At 36.8% G+C, this 10,000-nt stretch overlaps 2 protein-coding genes across 3 annotated transcripts in view; one reads left to right on the top strand and one right to left on the bottom strand.

The window, feature by feature from the left end:
• LOC105428601 (uncharacterized) overlaps positions 1-7,474 on the top strand; it is a 9,044-nt gene extending 1,570 nt beyond the window's left edge. Inside the window, exons 2-8 of one of the 2 annotated variants that reach the window (XM_089080407.1) lie at positions 1-1,723; positions 1,857-2,091; positions 2,176-2,285; positions 2,362-2,608; positions 2,671-2,875; positions 2,965-3,166; positions 3,340-7,474. The exon at positions 1-1,723 is cut by the window's left edge and continues 570 nt beyond it. In XM_089080407.1, coding sequence (XP_088936533.1) covers positions 1-1,723; positions 1,857-2,091; positions 2,176-2,285; positions 2,362-2,608; positions 2,671-2,875; positions 2,965-3,166; positions 3,340-5,160 — 4,543 coding nt within the window. In that variant the 3' untranslated portion in view covers positions 5,161-7,474. Of the gene's footprint in view, positions 1,724-1,856; positions 2,092-2,175; positions 2,286-2,361; positions 2,609-2,670; positions 2,876-2,964; positions 3,167-3,336 lie in introns of both variants that reach the window. The other variant, XM_089080406.1, reaches the window with a different exon arrangement.
• The window catches only part of LOC148935984 (uncharacterized), a 3,089-nt gene continuing 546 nt past the window's right edge, over positions 7,458-10,000 (bottom strand). The window contains exon 2 of the mRNA XM_089080408.1: positions 7,458-8,155. Coding sequence (XP_088936534.1) covers positions 7,919-8,155 — 237 coding nt within the window. The 3' untranslated portion in view covers positions 7,458-7,918. The remainder of the gene's footprint in view (positions 8,156-10,000) is intronic.

Here is a 10,000-nt window from a genome sequence, read left to right as displayed (position 1 = left end):
TAAATTGAAATTAATTGTAGGGAGTTTTGAAATCGATACAAAGGACATTAAATCCCCTATGACCAAGACTGATCATGTAGATAATATAAGATTTCGAAACGATGTAAATAGTACGACAAATAGCGATACCAGGTGCAAAGTAAAAGCGATCGATGTACCTGGCGAATCGACGAGGGATATTTTAGAAGGTAATAGGATAATCAAGCTGCATTTTAATGATACAACCGTATCGTTCCTTCCGAATCACGCGTGTAACATCAAGGATTCAAACAAGGAAGATATAGAACATTTATCAAATTCAACATCCAATGGCGATGACTCTATCAAAATGCAGGCCTCGGATACACCTAAGAAAGAAAACGAGGCCAAGACAGCACGTTGTTTGGAATCGCATGAGTACAAGGATCCGACATCCCGGAACACGTCAAAAAATGGCGAATCCAAAGATCTGGAGGATCGCAAGCTCAAGAAGAAACGAAAACGTCCGCGTCACGATATGCAAGTCGACGAGAATTCCGCGAAGGATCTCTCTGAAAATAGTGCTTTGGATGAAGCGACGGTGTTTAAACATCGGCGAAAAAAACGTAAGCACATAAACGAGCACAAAAGCAAAAAACATGATATACGAAAGGCGCCGCAAGACGGCATGCTCGTTCAAGAGGAGATGCGAGAGGTGTGTCCGCCAAAGGCCGAGCTGCTGTCTTCGAGAGCGAGATCTGAAAAGAGTGTCGAAGACGCCGAGGACGGTGATGGCAACGGCAATGATAATGGCGACAGCAACGGTGACGGCGATGGCGATGGCGATGGCGACGGCGACGGCGATGGCGGTGGCGGTGGCGGTGGCGGTGGCGGTGGCGATGGCAATGGCGATGGCGATGGCGATGGCGATGGCGATGGCGATGGCGATGGCGATGGCGATGGCGATGGCGATGGCGATGGCGATGGCGATGGCGATGGCGATGGCGATGGCGATGGCGATGGCGATGGCGATGGCGATGGCGATGGCGATGGCGATGGCGATGGCGATGGCGATGGCGATGGCGATGGCGATGGCGATGGCGATGGCGATGGCGATGGCGATGGCGATGGCGATGGCGATGGCGATGGCGATGGCGATGGCGATGGCGATGGCGATGGCGATGGCGATGGCGACGGCGACGGCGACGACGACGGCGATGGCGACGGCGATGGCCACGACGCTAACGGCAATGACGATGTCACATCGGAGCCACAGAGACTCGCGATAAAGATTAAGCTTTGTCAGGAATGCAGCACCCGTCATTTGCAAGATGCTTGTCCTTTAATAATATCGCTGCACGCGATAGCCGATGCGATCTCCTATGAGGAATGGCTGAGCAAGCATAATGAGAATGTAGAGATTATGAAAGTCATCAAGTCGGAGAACCCAATGTCACAGGGTTACGACAGATTAATGTACGATAGCGTGGAATCAGACGATGAATCGACTTCTAACGAAGTATGCAAAACCAAATCGAAAGTACCGAGGGAAGAGATGCAGCTGGTAGTGGATATGGATCGACCTTTGTATGCGAGAGATTCTCTACCGGATTGTCTCGAATTAAAGATGACTAATGCCGATCACGGTCTCGGCGTTTACACCAAGGAGCCATTACCCATATATGCCAAATTTGGTCCACTTATCGGTGTATCGGTTAGAGAAATGGACATCCCGGATGATTTCTCTATGCGCCACATTTGGGAGGTATTGTTATATCGTTTCTATTTAGTTTACTAATCTTGCTAATCATGTGAATTTTGACGTTTTAGTACATTCGTATTGCAAAAAGTAATTTTTAAAAAAGATAAGGAATGAAACGTTATTTTTCTTCTTTCAGATAGATAATAATGGGAAGAGTACATATATCAGTACTACAGATCCAGTAAAAAGCAATTGGATTCGATACATTCGACCAGCAGAGACAAAGGAGAAGAGGAACATTGCAGTAATCATTAAGCGTGGTCAACTGTATTTCGTTACAACCCGGAATATCATATCAGGGGTAGAACTTACATATTGGGTAGAATCACAATCTTCCATGCGAACTAGAAAAAATAAGATTAATAAAACAAGTAAGTGTAACGTATAAAGTATGTATAATCTCTACCAGTCTAACAATCAACATTTTTCTAAAATGGTTTGCATCGTTTTCATAGATTGTGGAGGTTGCAATCTTATTTTTGCACACTCTATATATTATCGACTGCATTGTTGCATCTTCCATGACATGAATTATAGTTTAACGATAAGAAAATATCATTGCAAGGTATTTTTTACTTGACTTGTTATATTTAAATAAAAGATTTGACGTAGAGAAATGAGTTATTTATCATAATTTTTAGGTTTGCGGTGCCACAGTACTTGGCAAGGATAATATTATGAAACATGCGGCCGAATTGCATGATGGTCGCGGCGCATATCAGTGTCAATATTGCAAAAAGTTTTTTTTGAGACTAAATTACTTGGAAATGCATCGAACTTATGGATGTTCACAAAATCCGCATCGAGCACGACCGCTATGCGATTACTGCGGCCGCAAATTCTGTCAACCGCAAAAATTGAAAGTACACATCAAGAGGATGCACAGCGGTAATAATGCAATTGATTCGCGTTATGTTTCCATTACTGTCCTTATTATTATGTTTTTACAGATATAGATGAAGTACTTAGAGAATTTCAATGTAAATTATGTTTGAAACTCTTGGGTTCTCGAGCGGCTTTACAACGGCACATGAAAGAGGTTCATCATAAAGACGTTATTGCTGCGGCCACGTGCGATCGATGTGGAAAAATGTTCCAGAACAAGAGCAATTTAAAGATACATATGTTGACTCATAGCGGCGTTAAACCCTTTAGGTACGTATATTTTCTAATTGATTATTCCCTCTAATTGTTTTCTTAATATATATATCATTTACACAGGTTATTGTTCTTTTTCTTATTAGATGCAAAGAGGTTGGCTGTAAATCAGCTTTCACTACAAAACAGTGTTTACAGTTTCATTACAAGAAGGTACATGGCCTTACAGAGGAGATGATGCCCAAAATTGAAAGATCCGTGGCATATACTTTCGATGCATACAGCGGTGGTCTCGTTGAAGACGTGCCTTGTAGAAAGATCATCCGTTCCAATAGAAGAAATTCACAGGTAAATTAATATAACATTAATATAACTGTGTATAATATTTAGTAAAATCTGGTATAATTAATATAATTAATTATACCAGATCTGGTATAATTAATATAACATTAATATAACTGTGTATAATATTTAGTAAAATCTCTTTGATTCTCATTATATATTTGTATTATACACAGCAGGACAATAGCAATAGTTTACCGTCTTTGGACGACTGCAGCTCGGAAAGCAGCCTGAAAGTCGAAACATCGACACCAGCACCGACACCAGTATCGACACCAGTACTGGCACCAGTATCGGCACTAATATCGGCACCAGCATCGGTATCGGCATCCGATTCGAGAGTAGAGGCAACGGCAATGACATCCACATCGTCATCATCATCACCATCAGCATTGACATCAGCATTAACAGCGGCAACGTCAGCAACAGCGCCAGTATCAATATCGATATCGGTATCGGTATTGACGTCAGCATCGACATCAGCAGCAGCGATGTCAAATTCTACTCACAATGTCGTTGTAGATTCGTTACAAAATGAGACAAATAGTACGGTGAAATATAAAACGAAACAACAAGAACCTCTAATACCAACATCGACTGCTTCTTTGACCGGTGCTCTTGATGTAACGATGATGGAGAATGATCAGACAGAAGTTGACCTATATGACACATCGAGGACGTTGAGCAAGAGCAACAAAAAATGGTTGGTTGAATTCAATCCACCGCCGCCTACGTCCAATATCACCGTTCATTTGCCAGCGGTCTCGGCGCCGTCTTCCGATATTTATGATTTTGAAGATGGCAGAAAGGATGATAGCAGCGAGAAAGCGATCTCGCGCACCAACACGGCAACGCCGAATTTGATAGAGAGTAACAAGTTACGATTGAACGTATACCGTAGGACGGAGAGTACAAATGCGAGTTTGCTGGTTGAAGCGGCCCTAGATGCCGCCGAGAGAGATATAGGAGCAGTATCCAGTCCGATTTTAGAGGACAACGATCGGGAAACCAATCTCTATTCCATCTCGAGCCAATTACAATCACCAATACCGCAATCGCGATCACCGAATCATCTAGATCCGTATATCGTACAACAAGAAGAGGAATTAATTTCGCCCGCACCGACGCCAGATGATCGACACACTTCCCCTAGCCACCTACACGTGGACTATCATTTACATCGATCGGTCGATCAACCGGTCTACATCAATGCCTCGCGAACGCACAATATCGAACAATATCTGCATCATGAGGAACTGCCGCGCGTCTCTTCGCCGAATTATATACATATGCAACCAGAAGACTTAGTGTCACCATCAGCCACCCCGAATCGTTACCAAGACGTTCATCATCACCAGGTGCCAACGGATAATTTGTCGAGCGATGAAGGCGATTCAGTGGCGCAAAACCTTAGCCTATCCGTGAAAGAGAAAGCGTTGCAATTGGACTTGTCGACGCCCTACAAGTACGACTCACTCGAACAGGATTTCACTAGAGAAAGATCCAGTTTTGAGCCATTGGTGCTCAATAGTGGTGAACTTCAGGGTCTAGACATGTCTGCCCGAGGTTTTCATCACAGTTTTGGCACCCAAATGCAAAATACCCGTTATCACCATCATCATTTGTACGATATCGGAGAACGACAAAGCGTGGATCTCAGCAGAACCGGCAGTTATTCTATGTCGCCACCTCCACCACCGCCACCACCTTATCCTCACAACAACGTTGTGCGAGTGCTTAGTTTAGATCTCACTCCTGGTGGCAGACACAGTGTCGATTTGAGTCTTTCCAGATCGCATCATTTGCACGGATCCGGCACTCGTGTTATTACCAGCCCGCAATCTACCGGCTCGACTACGACACATGTGGTATCTGATGCCGGCGAAGGTCGAATGCTATCTCCACCTCCTTTATCTGGATATAATCCTAGTTATCCCGTAAGTCCAGCCCCGTATCATCCTCCACGATCTGGATACCATCATTATCCCGGTTATTATTGATCGTCGTTAATGAATGTCATGATAGTTTATACGGTCGACATCATCTCGACAATTTTTATTTTACTTTTCGATTTTTTTCTAATCGTTTTTGTTCTAAATAAATTTACTTTAAAGTTTTTGTTAATTTAAATACAATATTTTATCTCGTGATTGTTTTATAACTTGCCGCGTCGCAAGCGAGAAGTATCATTCTTACACGTTGAAAGTTATGAAGAGTAGAACAGTTATACTTTTATTGCTACTCTTTATATTTAAGTCGGGACGATGTAGCGAACATAACAATTTCGATCGTGATTAAAAAATATAGCGAAAAAGGACATGATTTTTTGGTTCAAGAAGATAATGAAGAAGTCATTAATATCATGCGACAGATAGCAAACAATTGAAACACCGTTACTTAACGCGGTACATGGATAAAAGTGTAGACGGTACATTCACGACATTCAGAACAATGTTATTTTTTTAAAAAAAATCTAGTATGAGGCTTTACGGAAAAAATCTGTTCCACAATGATCAACTGTGTATCGATAAAAATGAATTAATTTATCCGTAATCATATAACTGTTAAATTATTTATTGTTTATTCTTATCCGATGAACTGTGTAACTGTGTAATTGCGACATATGTGTGATGAGTACATCGTCTATAGAATGATTGTTGAAGAGAGAGGAAAAAAAAAGAAGAATAGCAGAGTTACGTCGTAATCCAATGCCACGTCCGTGATAATTAATATTATTAAGAAATTGTTACATTTACCTCCTAGCTTATATTCTTCTATTTCGGACCTATACTCAACCGAGAAATACTCTATTTAACGTGGCTTTGGTGATAACAGTAGCATCCCAGAGTAATATAGGGAAAAATTATACGATTAGAGATTAAGAAATTAAAATTTTTTCACAAAAAAAAAAAAGAAAAAGAAATTTCAAAGATGTCCGTGCGTGTTGGCGATATTTTAATAAATAGTGTAACTTCTCTATTTAAACACATTTTCTTATTCACGAATAATAAAAATGTGCGAACAGTGTATCATTTGTATAAATGTATAAAATATGCGATTGTGTACTACCTGGGATGCTGCAATATGTATTTGTGAGGTAATCAAGATGCCTAATGCGCGGTAACTATAGATGTATTTCTGCATGGTGATAACAAATGATTATAATATTCGTTTTTATTCTAGTCATTATATATAAATTAGCGAGGCAACTTTAGCTATAAGTTACGAATATTTCAGCGATCAGGAATAGTTGGTCGAAATACATGTATTTTATTGTGAATGCAAATTTGAGTTTATATCAATTTTGTTTGAAACCTTATATTTTTTTGCTGATTATTCTAGTAAGGAAAATTAGTGTGATATCAATCTATTCCATTATTGAAATAGAATGTGACATTACAAGCTTTGTTCTATAAGATAATTCAATGATATTACATTAAGTTCTTAGATATCATTTATGTTATAAAAAAAATAGCATGGTGAGCTATAGCATTTTGTAAAGGAAAGTTTATGTGTGTGCGCGCGCGTGTATATGTGTACACATATGTGCATATATACATATATGTATATACATGCACACATATCACCGTGTTTCATCAATGCATCATGCAAATACACGAGTGTGATTTATAGACTCGTGTTTAACTACGTTAATTTTCATGTCGCTTCCAGTTTCTTGATTATTCTTTCTAGCTATTTAGCCATGAAACCAAAGATCTAAAAATATTGTAACTCTTGTGCCAAATTGAAAGGCGTTCACTGTTATATATTATATTGTATACGCAATTTTTAGCAGAAGTATAATTAAGGAAAGGCGCAATAACATTGCCTCTATCGCCTTGGTTAAATTTTTCATTGATTATTTAACGATATGCATACGCGCGCAGAAAGATACACCATTGTTTGAAGAACATTTTGTTAATTATACTTTTGTATCTTTTTTATACTGCTTCCGCCATTAATGATAGTTACCATTTTATTCTCATTTTAATTGTGTTGATTTTCGATCGGGATATATTTGTTTGCGTCTTCTTTTCCATAATTTATATATTTTATATCTTTTCATAATTTATATATTGTGCATAATATAAAAACAACAAATGAGATACATTTATTAAAATTACACAAACAAAACACACACACCACACACACTTGTGTATATGGCAAAAAAGAAAATTCAAAAGAAATGTTTACGAGTACAAAATGTGGTACAGACTATATTTGTATCGGGTTTATTGACATTAATATTGTAAGTAATAATAATAGAATATGACAATGATTAAATAAAGAAAATGTATCTTCTTTCATTTAAAATTTTATTCTTTTCCGCAGAGGAATAAAAAGGAAAATAAAAAATCATCAAAATTCATTTGCTTCTCTAAATTTTGCCTCATTTCATCTCATCGATTGAAATGATTCTAAAATGAAAAGAATCATTTTCTACTACATAAATATATTTATAGATATTTCGAAAAAAAATGAAAAATCTCTATAAAAAAATCGATCGTTTCTTGAGATGTAATCGTGAATTACCACAGAATCGAGATTCTTCCAGAGAAGGGGAATGTATATGTATGATAAATGTATCAATAAATGGAGCTTTTTATGAATTGAGTAAAAAATCAGTGTGCTCTATTTACAATGTAAAGAAACTGAAAAAAGTGGATATTGTACGTCGATAACGTAGCAGTTTTCAATTAGTTGAGCTCTTGTCAAATCTATCGGATAGAGGTCAGATTGGTTTAATTTCATCAATTTTTAGCGTCTTCCGGCGATTATAGGAGCAGAATATGCGCCATATGCGGCTGGCAAAGCGGAATAAGCCAGTGGTGCAGCCGCTACGTATGGGGCGGCTATGGCGTGATTGATGGCATGTGCGTTGTAACTCGTGGCATAGGTTCCGACTGTCAGAGCTGCTGGTACCGCCGCTGGTACCGCCGGAATCGCTGGATTTATTCCGGCGGAGCAGACTGCCGCGAGAGCGCCAATGAGAACCTTCAAATATATCAATTTTAGATATCCCGATTATAGAAATCCCTTCTATTATAATCATTTTTGCACAGAAATTTTCTAACTTATTCTAATAATATAAACGATTATATTTCTCGAAGAATTATAAATGGAAGAGAGTATATATTTCATAAGAAAAAGAAACATACATATATACATATATACATATATGATACATATATATATATATATATATATATATATATATATATATATAATAATATTTTATAATAATAAACGAAAGAGAAAGAAATCTTTTAATATATAACATTTTTAGTGATAATTTTAGTGATAATTTTTTATATATACGTATATATATATATGTACACATATATATATATATATATATATACAGGATGTCCGGCATCGGTCATATCACCTCTCGTGCAGGTAAAACTGAATAAAAAATTCTGTATTTTGCAATTTTCGCAATAATTATCGAGTTATTAATTAATCGAATTATTAATATTAAAAATCACCGTATTACTCCAGCAAATGCAAGGGCGCGGTAAAATATTTCCGCCCGGTGATCATCGTTGCTAGACGCGCGAGGAATTGTTTTCTTCAATATATTAGCTATAACTATTGCCGCTTGAAGTAAACAATTTCTTACACGCCTATCAACGATGATCGCCGGGCGGGAGTATCTTACCGCGCGCTTGCATTTGTCGGTGGACCGGGCTAATACGGTGATTTTTAATAATTAATAATTCGATAATTACTGCGAAAATTGCAAAATATAGAATTTTTTTATTCAATTTTACCAGCTCTATCTGCACACGAAAGATGATATAACCGATGCCGGATACTCTGTATATATATATATATATATATATATATACATACATACATATATATAAAAAATTATTAAAAATGTTATATATTAAAAGATTTCTTTCTCTTTCGTTTATTATTATAAAATGTTACTACACAAGAGAGTAACAAAAAAAGGTATTATTTATATTTATACCCAGTGTGAAAACAATTTAGTCAAAGTGATGTCAATGTCATCAAATTGATCAGAAATATGATGTCAAAAAGAGTGATTAAAATGATGGCAAAATGATGGCTACATGACTGCAAAACGTCCCATACCTTGATAGTGACTCTGACTGTCATTATGATGTCTGTTTGATGTCAATTTGATTAAACAATTATTCTGTACAGGAATAAAGCTAATATTCATTTCTATTAATGTAGATTAACTTTAATTTCAATTTAATTTATTTTTTATCTTTTTTAATTCTTAGAACTAAAAAAAAGACAAAAAGAAACCATTATTAAAATTAATTATTAAAATTAATCTACATTAATAAAAATGTACATTAGTCTTGAGTTTATTCCTGTAGAAGATGAATTTACTTTTTAGATATAAAAGTAAATGGATATAAATTGAAAAAGAATACAGATAAAATAAAGATAAAAATATATTAGACACACACACACACACACACACACATACACACACACACACACACACACACACACACACACACACAATCACAGTAGTTTTGTCATTTATATAAAACGCGAATTAATAAATTATTAGAAAAATCTTAATGAACCTTTTATATGAAAGCAATTTAAGTTTTTTATGTGAGAATACTATAATTGCATTCTGTTAATTTATATAGATTTTCAGTACTAGCAATTACTAACGGAACACAATTATAATATTCTCACAAGAAGCTGTTTAGTGCCATTATCAATACAAATGTATATAATCTGTGTAGATTTTTTATATTTCTCTCTTTTAAAGTTCTCTCATTTTTACTTTTAACGCAATCCTTTGAAATTAGATATAGATCTTACATACGCTCTGTACATTTG

This window comes from Pogonomyrmex barbatus, unplaced genomic scaffold (genome assembly GCF_055798465.1).
Source record: "Pogonomyrmex barbatus isolate J1 unplaced genomic scaffold, ASM5579846v1 scaffold3, whole genome shotgun sequence".
NCBI lineage: Eukaryota > Metazoa > Arthropoda > Insecta > Hymenoptera > Formicidae > Pogonomyrmex > Pogonomyrmex barbatus.
This window is presented reverse-complemented; position numbering and strand designations above follow the sequence as displayed.